This window comes from Nomascus leucogenys, chromosome 5 (assembly GCF_006542625.1).
Source record: "Nomascus leucogenys isolate Asia chromosome 5, Asia_NLE_v1, whole genome shotgun sequence".
Taxonomy (NCBI): Eukaryota; Metazoa; Chordata; class Mammalia; order Primates; family Hylobatidae; genus Nomascus; species Nomascus leucogenys.
In genome coordinates this window covers 34,562,543-34,579,706 of record NC_044385.1, presented here as the reverse complement: position 1 = coordinate 34,579,706, position 17,164 = coordinate 34,562,543, and the positions used below count along the sequence as shown (strand labels likewise).

The following is a 17,164-nucleotide window of genomic DNA, read 5'->3' as shown; positions in this document are numbered from 1 at the left end:
CTAAAAATACAAAAAAAATTAGCCGGGCGTGGTGGCGGGCGCCTGTAGTCCCAGCTACTCTGAGAGGCTGAGGCAGGAGAATGGCGTGAACCCGGGAGGCGGAGCTTGCAGTGAGCCGAGATTGTGCCACTGCACTCCAGCCTGGGTGACAGAGTGAGACTCCGTCTCAAAAAAAAAAAAAAAAAAAAAAAAAAAAGAAGCAAAGGACAGTGCCAGCTCCACGGCCATTGTCCTCAGTGCCTGGTGTTGTGCTGGTCTAAAAGCCTCATAAGCCCCCTTAAATGCCTCCTCCTACATTCCCTAAGTGTTTCACTCAGAGGTTGGCTATCCTCTTTTCTGTGTATCCTTCCTAACCAGTGATCCCTCAGTAATGCAAGGTTAGCATTGGTTAAGGTAAGATATTATTGTCCATCCCCAAAGTGGTTTATACTACAAGGCAGGCAGTGTAGAAAGCCTTTGATTTCATGCAGAATGCTTGCTAGTTATCTTTTCTGTCACTTTAAACGGATTGATTTGACAAACTGTATTTCTGTCTCCATTTTTTTCATAGAAAGTTCACATAAAAATGTTTATGGCTGTCTATTCTGGTTTTTACAGCTTTCTTTTGCTGCCATCCTAAGATCTTCTTAGGATGACAGTGATAAAATCTTTCTACTTACCTATTTTATTTGAAAGACAGTTATTCCCATGTCATCTTTATTACAGAGTTCTCTTTACTCTTTCTCCTCCATTCTTGCTGATCCATTCATTAGATGAGACTATTCTGATCATAAGTGAAAGAATTTTGCTACTTTATCATCAGGCCAAGAAGATAGTTATTAGTTCCTCCTGTATTCATGACCTCTGGATTACTAGATCTCTGGGGTTAGACCTGACTTAAGTATGTTTGAGGAATTGGAGCCCTTCTACTTTCATTTCAACTGTTGATTTAGTTTAATGAGTAATTTAAGTAGATTATTCATTGTTGAAATTGACTTGTGTCTTTCGTTTCTAGGTGTAGTACAGCGAATAGCCGATTGGCAGCCTATGAAGTCCTTGTGATGTTGGCTGATAGTTCACCTTCAAATCTTCAAATTATTATAAAAGAACTGCTTTCTATGCATCACCAACCTGACCCTGCTCTTACCAAGGAGTTTGATGTAGGTTTTCTAGACGTTGATGAACTTAATTTTTTTAGAATGATCTCTGAAACATATAATTTTAAGACTGTATTTGCATTCTGCTGACCACAAAGAAAGTCAGTATTATTATTTTGCTTACTGTGTTCACATACTCAAATCAAGTATAAGCTATAGTATCACTCTAATATACTGAATATGTTATGAAATAGTATCCTTTTAATTAAAGAGGGAGAGGCATTTTCAAGTTGCTTGGTAGTTATTCTCAGTAAAAAGTAGCATTCCAACCTATTTTTTGATTGACTTTATGCTGGGCATAGGCCAGACCCTAGAGATACAAGTCAAATAAACATTGGCTCTATCACAGTACAGCCTGTGTTCAGCTAAATTCAACCAAGATTTATTGAGTTTAGTATGTGCTAAGAGGCATATTAGGCTTTTGGAGCTCAAAAATGAAAATAGGATCCCAGCCCTCAAGAAGGTCAGTGTATAGTGAAAGAGACAGGCCCATAAGCAGATAGTTTCAATGTAATGTGATACAACATGAGATAGAGGTATGTCCTCAATGCTCTACTAACACAGAGAGGCACTTCACCACCAGCTGTTGGTATCTCAGAAGGCTTCTTAGAGGAGATGAAACTTAAAATAGGGCCATAAAAACTAGTGAACCAGGTGAAGCAAGGTGGGAAGGTCATTCCATTCCAGTAATGAGAAGAATATGAACAAAGCTGTGGAGACATGAAATAGCTTAGTGTATGTTGGGATCTGTGAGAGGGAAGTATATTGCAGGTCCACTGGAATACAGACCAGAAATGGGAAGATGTTTTCAAAGCTGCCGTTTGTGTTCTCTAACATCACAGAAAGTCAGACTTACCCTTTGGATGCCTGAGTTAAGTGTTACAGAACATAGAGGTTAGGTAGGAAAGGAAGTGGGGACAGATGTCCTAACTAGAGGGAGTAGCACTTGGCAAAGACTTAGAAATGTGGGCTCTCATAAGTTGGAAATGGTTTTGATTGATCAAAATGGTTTATAATGCTTTAGTTTATAGGTTATGTTATGTGTTACTTTATATGCATTTATTTAATCAGATTTAAATGAACTTTTTATATTTTTCCTTACATCAAAAATTATATCAGCATAATGGAGGCAATATCTGTGTTAGATAAATATTTATATTTTTAGCACTGTTTTAAACCAGTTTTTTTTTTTAAATCTATGCTTTGGACTACAAATAAATTTCGGTGTTAATTAGGTCTTAGAAATAATCCCGCTCTAAGTATATGTCTGATGTTAATGAAGAGTAGGTAATACTTAGCAATTCCTTGAGATCTAGAAGACCTACACATTTTTGTCTGCTAGTTGGTTATTACATGGATGCAGATACTTGACATGTGCAGATAACATGATTCTGGTCATGGCATGAGAACCAAGATCTTGCTGTAATAGCATTTCAGAGTGTAAAATTACAGTATCCTTTTCCACTTGGAGAAGTGCCATGTTGAACTTGATCCACTGTGCTTTTTCTGGATCATTTCTATCCAGAAAAGCTCTGTACTGGGGTCTATGTTATTTCAAAACAACTGTAAGTAAAATGTTAGGATAGTCACTATTTAATTATATGTTTACTGGAAGAAGTTTAATAGAAGAATGTTTCCTTCTCTAAAAGGAATTACAATATGAGCCTTTTTTTGCCATCCAGATTGGTCAGGATCCTTCATGGTAATCACTTCCTAGATTCACATTCCTTTTTTTCAGAGTACTACCTTAATTCGTGAATATATAGTAGGACATTTGCTTGATTATGCCTCTTTACCCTAATAGACTGTAAGCGCCTTGAGATCAGGGGCCATGCACGTTTCTGTTCTCTCTTATATCCCATGCACAGTGCCTGGCATATAGAAGGGTATTTAATCAATATTTGTTGAATGATAATCAAGTAACTACATAAATAAACAAATATACACCTATCTGCCAGGTATTTTATGAATGAAAAAGCAACATTGAGATAGCAGTATTTGATAATTATATCAGCATCTGCAGAAGTACTTCATGAACAAAGGTTTTGCCAGCATAGCTTTCATAACATGCTGGATGGGTAAATCTGTGAATATATCTCCCGCATAGCTATAGTGTAAATGTGTCTGTGGCAGAGATGCTCATTCTCCTCCTCTGCTGTTTCTATTCCTCTCTTTTCCAGTACCTTCCCCCAGTGGATAGCAGGTCCAGTTCAGGGTTTGTGGGGCTGAGGAATGGTGGTGCAACTTGTTATATGAATGCAGTCTTCCAGCAGCTGTATATGCAACCTGGGCTCCCTGAGGTGATGTCCTTTTTCTGTCCTTTTTGGTGTGATAGATAATACGTGCGTTACTTGAAAATTGTTTTATAGTTTTTTATTGCTTTTGGGATTTCCTAAAATGAGACATAACTTGCGATTCTTTAGTAGCTCCTGAAATGTGTAAAGATATGTTGTGTATAATCACACATTTCTATAAAGCCTCTGTTGTAATAAGCTGCTTGTATTACAGATGGTCTTGACCTAATGTGATTTTTGAACTCCAAAGTTGTTTTTAAATTATATTCCATAAAGTTACTGACAGTTTTAGTATTTTAGAAATATATAGGGTCTACCATGAGCACTTTACAATAATATGGTAGTAGCTTATAGTAGTCAGTGGTTTTGAAAGTATTCCATGTGTACTGGGCTACACTTATTTCCTGTAGAGATCCTGGTATTACTAGACCAGTTTTTCATAATCAGAGCTTAAGGACATGATTTGTTCATAATTACACCAGCTAGGAATTATTAAAGTTAAATATCTGCAGCATTAGAGCCATGTCCAAACATACATAACATTCTAAAAAAGCAATGTGAGTACTAACATGTACATATGTCAGAGTTTCCTGTGAAGCATTTTAAATATTTCAAGCTTGATATGTTTCTTTTCTGTGCAGTCATTACTTTCAGTGGATGATGACACAGACAATCCAGATGATAGCGTGTTTTACCAAGTGCAGTCTCTCTTTGGGCATTTAATGGAAAGCAAGCTGCAGTATTATGTACCTGAGAATTTTTGGAAGGTATTTCACCCAGTAACTCTTGAGATTTAAAGATGTTAAATATTTGGAGTTTGGCTACATTCTTTCTCTAATGGTAATGGTTTTTTGTTTTTATTAACTTTAATCTCTTGCCAAGAAACTGTAAAAGGATTTGGTATACCATTGTTGAAATTGGTACTTGGTTTCAAATCATTAGAATATTGAGAATAGTCATTCAATTCCTAGGAATTTGCTCATCTTAATTATTTTGAATATTTTTCATGATTCTTATTTTAGCTCTTTGAAATATTTGTTCATATCGTTCCCATGACCCTGTGCCTATTTCACTAATGTCTTTAAATAAAGAACACTTTTTTTTTTTTTGAGACGGAGTTTCGCTCTTGTTGCCCAGGCTGGAGTGGAATGGCACGATCTTGGCTCACCGCAACCTCCACCTCCTGGGTTCAAGCGATTCTCCTGCCTCAGCCTCCCGAGTGGCTGGAATTACAGGCATGCACCCCCATGCCCGGGTAATTTTGTATTTTTAGTAGAGATGGGGTTTCTCCGCGTTGGTCAGGCTGGTATTGAACTCCCAACCCAACCTCAGGTGATCCGCCCGCCTCGGCCTCCCAGAGTGCTGGGATTACAGCCGTGAGACACCACACCCGGCCAAGAACACTATTTTTAAACATTGCCTTACAGTGTTTCACGTATTGGAGGATCACCTTGTGTTTTTCCCCATAGGTTGATCAGTTTCTAAGAGAGAAATTCTCTGTTCCATGGCCTAGATCTTACCTGGTACCCACTTCTGATTTCAGAGACTTGTTATGATTGTAGGGGGACTAGGAAAAAGGGTGGATGGCTGAATACAAGCTAGTCTCACTTCACTAGAAATGTCCACATCCTAACAGGGAACCTGGTTTTTAGAAGCATTTAAGTGCTTTTTCATGTTCCCTTTCTACCACATTCAGAAATTGCTACTTTTCCTTTAAAAACATTTAATTTTTTTTATATAGATTTTCAAGATGTGGAATAAAGAACTTTATGTGAGAGAACAGCAGGATGCATATGAATTCTTTACTAGTCTCATTGATCAGATGGATGAATATCTCAAGGTAATAAAAGTTTTACTTTCCCTCTAACTCCCTCAAACTGTAATTATAGTATGAGAATAGTGTCTTAGAATTTGGGGTTACTATGAAACTGACAAATCAGAAATTGATTAACATAAGAACTATAATGCATTCTGTGTTTAAACATCAAAACATAACACAGTTCAATAGAATTGTATATTTTCTCTTTTTTTTCTTTTCTTTTTTTTGAGACAGAGTCTCGCTGTGTCACCCAGAGTGGAGTGCAGTGGCACAATCTCAGCTCACTGCAACTTCTACCTTCCAGGTACAAGAGATTCTTGCACCTCAGCCTCCCGAGTAGCTGGGATCACAGGTGTGCACCACCACGCCTGGCTAATTTTTGTATTTTTTGGCAGAGATTGGGTTTCACCATGTTGGCCAGGCTGGTCTCAAACTCCTGGCCTCCAATGATTCACCCACCTCAGCCTCCCAAAGTGCTGGGATTACAGGCGTGAGGTACCGTGCCTGGCCTAGAATTGTATATTTTCTTAATTCATCTAACGCTCAATAAAGTATGTAACTCTTAATCTCTACTACATAATAATAACCATTCCTACCTACATATTCTTTCTGTGTGTCTACTGAAATAATCTGGCCTCAGAAGAGTGCTGCAGTCACTGGTGAGCTGACGGCCCTGTGCAGAACAGAGAATGCTCTGGCAAAGGGGAGAAAGGAGCCAGATTAAAAAGTTACTCGTGGTGCTGTTGAAACCCAAAGCTCTCTACCTCTACCGTGTAAGCCATGTGGCAGACTTCCTAAATGGTATTGCCCTCTCAGATCCCGCTGTCACTGCTAGCATTGGCCTCTCATCAGTAGGCACAATTCTTCCATTTTTAAAAGTAACTTGCAAATTGATGGCATTCTATCCACAAGAAAAAAGAAAAGATTGCCTAGAGTTGCCCCTAACTTGGTCCTTGTAGCACAGGGAGAAGGATTCGGAATCAGCCTGGAGAACACTCTCTTGTCATCAGCTCTACCTGACCCATCCCTCCTCCTCCTCCTCTTCTGATCGTCTGCATCACTCTGATGGGTCAATAATGGGTTTAGCCTCCATTCATCGCAGCTGACACTACCAGAATGACGCGTTTTGTTTTGGTCCTTAAATTGCAATGTGTTAATAAAATTCTGTATACTCATAAGTTCGGGCGGCATAACTTAAAATTGTAACTTCATTCCAACAGAAAATGGGGAGAGACCAAATTTTTAAGAATACATTTCAGGGCATCTACTCTGATCAGAAGATCTGTAAAGACTGTCCTCACAGGTGAGTGAAGATAGCACTGACACAGAAAAATGATCATCCTTTTGAAGTGATTTGTCTAGTACGTTGTGAATTTTGCATTTGTTAAGAGACTTAGAACTCTGTCCCTCTCAATAGATCTATAAGTATTTAGTGACTTAAATTTCTTTGGTTTCTACTTCCAGAAGTAGAAAAAATTTCTTTGTGGGCTTAAGAAAATATTCATTGAAGTTCATAATTTTAAGCAATTCTAAATTGTCACAAAGTGGCATTTTAACTTAGTAATAGACTTTTAAAATATCGAGGGACTCCCAGATTAAAAATGTAGTTCTGTGTTCAAGCTTAGGTATTATGATAATTGAAGAGTTTTAAATTCCGTTGTTGATTGTGGGTTTTCTGTTATTTCCTAATCAGATATGAGCGTGAAGAAGCTTTCATGGCTCTCAATCTAGGAGTGACTTCTTGTCAGAGTTTGGAAATTTCTTTGGACCAATTTGTTAGAGGAGAAGTTCTAGAGGGAAGTAATGCATACTACTGTGAAAAGTGTAAAGAAAAGGTATTATGTTTGCCCTTTTTAAAAAAACAAGATTAATTTGTTATTTGCACAGTGTGTCTTTGCTTTATATGAAATCAGTATTAAGCTCCTACTGTTATTTCCATTAGATTGTGTCATTACTTGTTTTCACATGGATCAGAAAGGCCTTCGCATTAATTAACTGTGCTGTTTTATTTTCTCCATGGAGATCATTCATATTTGCTCTTTTTCCTTTTTGTTTTTAGAGAATAACAGTAAAAAGGACCTGTATTAAATCTTTACCTAGCGTCTTGGTAATTCACCTAATGAGATTTGGATTTGACTGGGAAAGCGGACGCTCCATTAAATATGATGAACAAATAAGGGTAACTTTTTTAATTCCTGAAATTTTTCACAACCATTCATTTCCTCACTTCTTTTTTTTCCTTTTTCTATTTTCGTATTCCGTCTACCATGTTAAAGCTGTAGTCTCAGCATTATGAAGAGCCCCTTATCTTAGGCAGCTGCTGCTACTGAAATAGGCAGATCTGGAAACAGTAGCCCTCATTTCTAGAAGGCATCCTAGTGATGACTATGAAGGAAAATACCTTCCTTAGGGCTCAAACCAGAGGCTACTTTAGACGTTCCCAGACTTAGCATTTCTGAGATTTTATACTTGAACTGGAGAGGTAGGTGTTCCTAGCTTAAACTAGGAAAACACATCCTCTTATTTGGATCTCACTTAACTGGGTACTGCTGTATATGTTAGTAATCAACGTTAATATGGTCTTTTTGCTTTTACGTAGTTTCCCTGGATGCTAAACATGGAGCCTTACACAGTTTCAGGAATGGCTCGCCAAGATTCTTCTTCTGAAGTTGGGGAAAATGGGCGAAGTATGGATCAGGGAGGTGGAGGATCCCCACGAAAAAAGGTTGCCCTCACAGAAAACTATGAACTTGTCGGTGTCATCGTACACAGTGGGCAGGCACACGCAGGCCACTACTATTCCTTCATTAAGGACAGGCGGTAAGGGTTTCCTGAGGCAGCACTTACTCACTTTCTGCCCCCCCCCCGCTCTCCGTTATCATCCATACTCACCGCTGTGGTGCAGAGACACTTTGGCATTGTTCTTGACTGTGTTTCATTTTGAAGTTTTAAAGCTTAGTGCAACTGGTTTTACCCCTTCAATTTGAAAAGTTGTTTTAGAAATTGACATAATTGTTGCTACGTATTTCTTAGATATTTTCAAATGGTAATCACCTGCTTTATTTGTAGACAATACATAGAGATCAATGCTAAGGATGAGGAGGTTGATTTTTTTAACCTTATAATGTTTGATCTCTGGGCTCTAGAGGGTGTGGAAAAGGAAAGTGGTATAAATTTAATGACACAGTTATAGAAGAATTTGACCTAAATGATGAGACCCTGGAGTATGAATGCTTTGGAGGAGAATATAGACCAAAAGTTTATGATCAAAGTAAGTATTTACAAATGGATATTTTCCATTAGTTTTTTTATAGTTTTCTATAAAAATTAATAGTATTCTTTATATAAAAACATAACAGATTTTGTTATTTTTATTGTACTACTATTCTAGCAATAGAACCATGAGCAAGCTCTTTAATAACCAAAGTGAAAATGTTTAAGCTGTTTGTAAAATTGTTTTTAAATAATTTCTTACAACTGCCTTGAGGGATAGGTAGGGGAGCTGGGAGTAAGTTAAAAGGATGAAATGAGCATCAAAGAGAAACTAATGAATACTGAAAATGAACCTTTAAAATAGTTTTGGAAGTAGTTATCCATTAAAATTTTCAGATTTCCTTTTCACTTATATAGAGGTGTGACTAATTAGAGAAGACATTTCTAGCACCTGTGTTTTTAAAACCATATTTATTATGAAGTGTGGCAAAGCAGTCTTTCCCTCCACAACCCGCACTCCCAGGAAGAAAGAGTATGAGGAGAAGTACAGCCCAATCAGAACTTGCTATTTGATAAAAAGCTATTTTGGCGGAGACCTTAGCACTTCAGAAACCTGAGTTTGAAATCTTCTAGTGGTATTTCTAAATTTTTAGCTGTATTGGATTCACTGTATTAGATTTTGATACCATGCCATTATAGTTATACATCTTATGGTGGTAACCTTTAAGAGTTGGATATAGTATTGTCAGAATTTACCTAGATTTTGGCCAATCTTGGCAGAAATGATTAAGTGAGGCCAGTTATCCCATCTTGTGCCACAGAACATATTTTTAAATGTCACTTGCTATTTGCTTACATTTAGACCTCCCTAGGATACTTACCTTCTTTCTCATACTCCAATACCATACTGCTCCCTTATTCCTTGCCCCTGCCTATATCACTTCCAAGTGAGAGATCCAGCTTAGGCCCAGAACTGAAGTATCCTGACTTCCATGCTAAGCAGTACTCTAAAGACATTCACATTTCACTTATACTTTGCATTTTACAAATTTAGGGAGTAGTTAACTACTTGCTGGAATAATGGGCCCTTTGTTTTAGATTGTCAAGACAAGAAAAACTTTTATTTACAGATGTCTTTCTTAATGTCTTGTTATAAAGCAAACCCGTACACTGATGTGCGCCGAAGATACTGGAATGCCTATATGCTTTTCTACCAAAGGGTGTCTGATCAGAACTCCCCAGTATTACCAAAGAAAAGTCGAGTCAGTGTTGTACGGCAGGAAGCTGAGGATCTCTCTCTGTAAGTGTCTCTTCCATCTAATTTGCTGTGTGATTTCTGTGGTGATGATGTGGTCTGTGACAATGTACTACTTGAGATTTTAAAGATAATTAGCTAAGCTGCAGAGAAATTCTAAAAAGAATTCCAAAAAGAAAATAAATCCCTTATTGCTTCCTGGTTATTTTCTTGGCAAGAAGTTGTTACATATTTAGAAACATGCACGTAAGTTATTTCATTCTAAAATTGAAGTGTTTTGTTTTTTGTTTTTTTGAGACAGAGTGGTCTCACTCTGTCACCCAGGCTGGAATGCGGTGGCATGATCATAGCTCAGTGCAGCCTCGACCTCCCAGGCTAAAGCGAACCTTCCACCTCAGCCTCCTGAATAGCTGGGACCACAGGCGAGGGGCACCAGGCCCAGATATTTGGTTTGTCTGTTTTTTGTAAAGATGAGTTCTCCCAATGTTGCCCAGGCTGGTCTGGAACTCCTGGGCTCAAGCAATCCTCCCACCTAGGCCTCCCAAAGTGCTGGGATTATAGGCATAAGTCACCACACCTGGACTTGTTTTTTTTTTTTTAATATTAGCAGCATTTGTTGAATACACTTTTTGTCCAAAACATAGTACTATGCCAACACTGTCAGAATGTTGTTGTTTTTTAAAGGTCCTGTCGTCAGTGAATTTGCCTTTTCATATATTGGGTCAGGAAAGTGTTTACTTTTTCATGTGAGAAATATGACTATATGTGTTTTATTAAATTTGAAAACTTGGTTCAGTACTTTGTTCTTACAAGACTTTGATGTGTGGCTCTAAGATAAGTTTATTTCACTGCTTTTTAATGGCTGGGAAAGATACCTCACAATAATATGTAGGAAGAATTCATTTTGTGCTTACTAAATGTTAAATCTCATATGCCACTTAAGTAAAAATTGGTGTTAAATTTGCCCTGCACTATTTTATCTTCTATAATGTCAATCAGTTCTCCCAACTAATTAGAAAGTGTTGCATTTTTAATGTCTTAATTGATACATTATGATTGTATATATTCATGTGGTACAGTTTTATGTTTTGATACATGTATAATAATCAAATAGTCTAATACCCTGTTTATGTGAATTTGGCAAGTCTTAGTATCTACTGAAAAAATAGCCACTTTATACTAGACAGAGTTTTCTGATTCTGTCTCTTAGGTCAGCTCCATCTTCACCAGAAATTTCACCTCAGTCATCTCCTCGGCCCCATAGGCCTAACAATGACCGGCTGTCTATTCTTACCAAGCTGGTTAAAAAAGGCGAGAAGAAAGGACTGTTTGTGGAGAAAATGCCTGCTCGAATATACCAGGTAAGAACCATATAAAAAATTCTAAGGGGGAATATCCACGTGGACATCAAAATGTATCCAGTAGGTCCAGTCGTACCACTGGTGCTACATCATCTTACACACTTGTCTCATGAACCTTTTATGCCATGCCACAGTGGGGGCCATAGAGCTAGAGCCATGGAGTGCTAAGACACAAGTATGAATACACATTCAGGATGGGCAGGCACAATCACTGACCTGTGTGAGTGTGAGATGTCACAAATAAACAGAGTTGTGGGGAGTGGGCAGTAAAGAAATCGTGTTGCTGAAATAAACTTATTTTGTCTGGAGAGAAAAACAAGTTAAGGTTCATAACCTTTGAGTAGGACCAATAAGAATGATTGGCCATTATTTATTGAACACCTACTATGTGCTACGTGCTTTAAGCAAATCTTTAATTTGTAAAAGATTATTGTGCAGTATCAGGTTTTATTCTCATTTTTTGGATGGAAAAACAGGTTCAGAAAAGAAGAAGTATGTGCCAGTGTCACAGGGCAAGGATCTAAATTCAGAACTGTCTACTCAGTCCAGACTTTATATGCTAATCAAAAGCTCAGTAGCTAGAACAAGAGAATTTGAGAAAAATATCAAGTCTTACATTAAGAAAGAAAGAGAATTAAGCCATCTGACACAAAGGAAGCATGGAGTTGGTTGTGCTTGGGAGAGCTCTGTTCGTCCCCTTCTACCTAAAATACCAAGTTAGAATTCATTTGTCCTTCACATGGCAGTTTACCTGAATTTCCCAAAAGGGTATGGTTTAATGAATAATAGTTCATATAACATCTTACATGTCAAAGGAAGGTTTTCTCTCTCCTCTTTTAAAAGTTCAAAACTTGAGAAAGGGGAATTATAAATTATAATTCACTTTTTATAAGTGCTTTTTACCTATATTTTTACATATCATTAGAAATTTCCTTCACATATTGAATATTTTTCCATTTCATAAAAATAATTATTAATCTTCTTTTGTAGATGGTGAGAGATGAGAACCTCAAGTTTATGAAGAATAGAGATGTGTACAGTAGTGATTATTTCAGTTTTGTTTTGTCTTTAGCTTCGTTGAATGCTGTAAGTAACTAATTGGATTGTTAGAAATAAGAAAGGGTTACAATTAAATATGTTTTAGCTAAAGCATTCAGTGATTCATCCTCAATCTCAGTAGTTAGCATTCAGATTAGACGCAAAAAGGTTTTCCCGTAAATGTAGCCCGTATTGGGTAATATTAAAATGCAGGCAGCATTCTGAATGTATAATGTAGATGGTGGGGAGATGTGAGTTTCCCACATACTGGCTTTCTAAAGTGCCCTTGTTTAGATTTGTAAAAGAGAATCTTAGAATAGCTATAACTGTGGGCTCATGTCAATGGATACTGGGCTTTGTGGAGATTCCTAATTTGTAATAAAATATTATAAGACTAAAGATTAACTTTGAACTACTTTTCCTTGAGTACCATGATTATAATTTGCCAATAAGGGAAAACAACATTCTTAGTCTCTTGATAACATCCTGTGGTCTAACAACTATTCTGAGAGGATTTCATAAAAGAAATGAAGAAGATGTCTTTTCTTAACCTTTTTTAAAATTTAAATGGAACTTTTTTTATAATGAACTGGCAAGATTCTAATTAGTATTTAACTTTATCATGTGTGTATATCATATTCATATATTGTGTGTGTATCATAATTTAGTTCATAACAATGTGTAATAATCTATAAAACTTCTGTGAAAAATATCCTCTTTCATGTTTCCCTCTCTTAGACTAAATTAAAGCATCCATATTATCCTTGCATGGCAAAGGTGAGCTTACAGCTTGCTATTCAATTCCTTTTTCAAACTTATCTACGGACAAAGAAGAAACTCAGGTGAGAAGTGATATGTTTTGATAATCTGGTGTGACAGAGGGCACTGGTGAATTCAATTGAAGTTGAATTTATAATTTTAAAATATTGTGAAAGTAGCTACCTAATTTTATTCAGAGGACTACCACATGGTCTCTAGCTTTTAGAAACTTCTAATCTAATGGAAAGAATAGATCAAACAAAAGAGAAATACCTAAAAAGAGAATTTATACCAAGGCATAAATTCTGTACGTCTTGGAATTGGGCAAAATCATATCCAGATAAGGAGATTAGAGTAGGCTTTAAGACACTGATGTTCTCAGAGGGTTTCAAAAGGCAAAACAGAGAAACACAGAGGGCTCATTTTAGGCAGAAAGGAAAGCCTGAGTAACAGACAAGACTTGGCCTAGGGAACCATGAGTGACTAATTGTGTTTTAGTAGGACGTGGGAGAGATTCCTGGAGCTGAGGCTGAATGTTAGGTTTAGAACTCACCAAGTGCCCTTAGTACCAGAGCAGGGAGTTTGGGCTGTGTTCAGTGGGAGATCATGAAAGGTTTTTGAACAGGAAGTTTTTGAACAGACTAATGCCTTAGAACAACAGTCTCCAATATTTTTAGCAACAGGGACTGGTTTCGTGGAAGACAATTTTTCCACAAAAGGGAGGGTTGGGGGGACAATTAGATTCTCATAGGGAATGCACAGCCTAGATCCCTCACATGTGCAGTTCACAATAGGGTTCATGCTCCTGTGAGAATCTAATGCTGCCACTGATCTGACAGGAAGTGGAGCTCAGGCTGTAATGCTCACTGGCACATCACTTACCTCCTGCTGTGTGGCCCTGTTCCTAGCAGGTCCCAGACCAGTACTAGTCCGTGGCCCAGGGGTTGGGGACCTCTGCCTTAGAAACTTTATAGACATTGACTGTATCTTATTCATTGGTTTTATGGGTTTTTTTGGTTTTTTGAGGCGGAGTCTCACTCTGTTGCCCAGACTGGAGTGCAGTGGTGCAATCTCGACTCACTGCAACCTCTGCGTCCCGGATTCAAGCGATTCTTCTATCTCAGCCTCCCAAGTAGCTGGGATTACAGGCGTGCGCCACCACACCCGACTAATTTTTGTAGTTTTAGTAGAGACGGGGTTTTGCCGTGTTGGCCGAACTACTCTTGAACTCCCAACCTCAGGTGATTCGCCTGCCTTGGCCTCCCAAAGTGCAGAGATTACAGGCATGAGCCACTGTGCCTGGCCTTGTCATTGGTTTTTATCTTCGGCACCTGGTAAGGTGCCTGCACATTATAGCTTCTGGATAAGTTGTTGTTCTGTGAATAAATGAGTGAAGAATGAGGAGTATTGAGCAGTGGTTTGTAGAATATACCTAGAGTAAGGGGAGACCCAGGGTGAGGAGACCAGTTAGAGTTAAAAGACCCTTAAGTTCCCAGTCTTTTCCCGCTCACTAGCAAAGTGAGCTTCTCCAAGTATGGAGAGGTTTTTGGACAGATTTTGCAGTCAAGAAACTCTTCAGAAAAAATATATAGTGACAACTTCATTTTTATGTATAATAATCAAAGATGTATTAAGTGATCTCAGTCTTTATTATTTGAAAAAGAAAAAATAATGTATTCCTTTCTTTTAATGTCTGGCATAGGATTAACTAAGGACACTTGGTCACTTTTGTTTGTGAAATTTGTTCATGCTCTTTACACATTGCACACTATTTCCATTTTGTTTATATGGCCATTTTACACAATGATCATTTTGGGACATTGGGGGACGTAAGGGAGGTGTTATGAGGGCATGGGTAGAATAGTCATTATACCTTTTTTCTGCCTGAATATTTTTTTTGTTCCATAAGGTAGGCTATTAATGATTTTAGCAATAAAGCATAAAAATGTCAATGTAAGCTATTCTGAAAGTGGACATTTTGTGAGTGTAAATTAATTGAACAAAATGCTATAGTTCAGGCCTTTTTTCCAATTCGAGTTGTTTGATGAAGATGCAGAAGGAAGGTAAAGTCTAAGACTTAAGCTTCTTTACATGTTTTTGTTTGTGGGGAAAGATGAGCCCCACCACAAGGAGCCAAGGAATGCAAAGCACTGGCTTCCAGAGTACACAGAGCCATGGTAGTGGGCAGTCATTAAGTATCTCTTATCCCTCCACTCTACCCACGATAGACAGACAAAGAGACATTCATAGATAGAAATGATAAGAACCAACAAGAGTGCACTGCATGGGGTCATTGGCTGGGCTCATGCTCCTAACATTGCTGTATCTGCTTTTTTTTAAAGGGTTGATACCGAAGAATGGATTGCTACCATTGAAGCATTGCTTTCAAAAAGTTTTGATGCTTGTCAGTGGTTAGTTGAATATTTTATTAGTTCTGAAGGACGAGAATTGATAAAGTAAGTGTTGGAGTCTTTTAATTAAAAGAAATTTGTGTCTCTTCCAGTGATTTAGAGCTGAAGTTTCTTATAACCCTTTTTATTTCAACTTGAAATTATTTTTCTGCTTAAAGTCTATTTTAAACTCTCTTCACTGAAACAGTGAGGAAATTATTCAGGTCACTCCAAAATAATCTCAGACAAGTATTCAGTGACCACAAGAAGAGCCTGTGAGGCAGATCGCCTGCCAGGTACTCATAGGCACGTGGGTCTTAAACCCCTGCTATGGCTCAAGGGGGTCAGAGATGCAAGTCTCTTCCCTCAGGGACTCGGAATCTGGTGGAAAGAGAGAAACAATTCCAGATTATCACACATTTCACAATATTGTCTAACTGTGTTTGGATTCTGACTAAAAAATTATTTTTCAAAAATCTACTGGTAGGCCAGGCACAGTGGCTCGCGCCTGTAATCCCTGCACTTTGGGAGGCCAAGGCGGGCAGACCATGAGGTCAAGAGATCGAGACCATCCTGGCCAACATGGTGAAACCCCATTTCTACTAAAAATACAAAAAATTAGCTGGGCATGGTTGTGGGCACCTATAGTCCCAGCTACTTGGGAGGCTGAGGCAGGAGAATCGCTTGAACCCGGGAGGCAGAGGTTGCAGTGAGCTGAGATCGCGTCACTGCACTCCAGCCTGGTGACAGAGCGAGACTCCACTCAAAAAAAAAAAAAAACTCCTGGTAGTATATTACCTATGATAGTACATCTACCTATGTACCTGAAATTTAAAGAAAAATTTGCTTTTCTGGCATAAATTCAGAATGCTCCAATCACTATGAATGTTTATACTTTACTTCTGATCATCCTCATCAAGTCAACTTCTCCTGTCCTTGGAAGTTCAACATTTATGTGGGGTTCCACCAAGCACTGCCATGGTCTCTGGTGTCCCGTCTCCTCTATTCCCAGTGGGCTCCTCTTTCACTCTGCCTCAGCTGTGCCCACTCCTTGCTGCTCGACTTCACTGAGAAAGTACAGATTATCAAATGAGCATTTCCTACGCCAACCACAGATGCCACACACCTGCCAGAGTCTGTTCCCGCTTGCCCTTTCCTCTCTTTATTGTGGAGGAAGTATCCTCTCTTCTTTCAAAATGAATCTCTCTACATGTGCACACCTTCTCAAGGAAGTTGACCCTTTAATTATCTCTTAATTCCTGCATCTTTACTTTCTAGAATTTTCTGTCACTTCCGTCACTTCTGCCAGCATACAAATATGCTCTGTTTTGTCTCAAAACAAACACACAACAGGGAATTCAGAAACGCAAGTCTCTTCCCACAAGGCGATCACAGTCTGGTGGTAAGTTAGAGATCTTTTCAGAACTGCCGATCCCTGATCCTCTTCCTCTGTAGGTCTGAGGTCCAAACATTTATTTGCCTACTTGATATCTGCACTTTTCCCTCTAATCTATTTCATTCAGCAACAGAACTGTTCTTTTTCAAACAAATTAGATCACATTACCTCTCTGGTTAAAAATTCTTCAGCGGAATCCTATTGCACTCAGAATAAAATCCAAGATTTTCGCCATTACCCACAAGGCCTTGCTTGATCTGGTTGTTGTCCTTCCAGGCTTTCCTTGACCCACTCCCTGCTTGTCAGGCTTTAGCCATACTGGCTCATTGGTTCCTTGAACCTGCCGAGCTTATTTTCCTGCCTCAGGGTCCTCGCACTTGTTATTCCTTATCTGGAACACTGTCCTCCCCTCTTCGCATAGTAAGTGGCTTCTCCTTCAGACACCAGCGTGAATAGCATTTGCTCTGAGAGGCTGCTCCCAGTCACCCAGTCTAACGGATGTT

The 17,164-nt window shown here is 38.4% G+C and overlaps 1 protein-coding gene across 1 annotated transcript in view; it reads left to right on the top strand.

The window, feature by feature from the left end:
- Window positions 1-17,164, top strand: part of USP24 (ubiquitin specific peptidase 24) — a 148,356-nt gene that overhangs the window by 109,729 nt on the left and 21,463 nt on the right. The window contains exons 42-55 of the mRNA XM_030812898.1: window positions 995-1,139; window positions 3,317-3,436; window positions 4,072-4,197; window positions 5,172-5,270; window positions 6,470-6,552; window positions 6,943-7,084; window positions 7,309-7,428; window positions 7,849-8,069; window positions 8,396-8,520; window positions 9,621-9,762; window positions 10,928-11,078; window positions 12,069-12,164; window positions 12,855-12,958; window positions 15,218-15,331. Coding sequence (XP_030668758.1) covers window positions 995-1,139; window positions 3,317-3,436; window positions 4,072-4,197; window positions 5,172-5,270; window positions 6,470-6,552; window positions 6,943-7,084; window positions 7,309-7,428; window positions 7,849-8,069; window positions 8,396-8,520; window positions 9,621-9,762; window positions 10,928-11,078; window positions 12,069-12,164; window positions 12,855-12,958; window positions 15,218-15,331 — 1,788 coding nt within the window. The remainder of the gene's footprint in view (window positions 1-994; window positions 1,140-3,316; window positions 3,437-4,071; window positions 4,198-5,171; window positions 5,271-6,469; window positions 6,553-6,942; window positions 7,085-7,308; window positions 7,429-7,848; window positions 8,070-8,395; window positions 8,521-9,620; window positions 9,763-10,927; window positions 11,079-12,068; window positions 12,165-12,854; window positions 12,959-15,217; window positions 15,332-17,164) is intronic.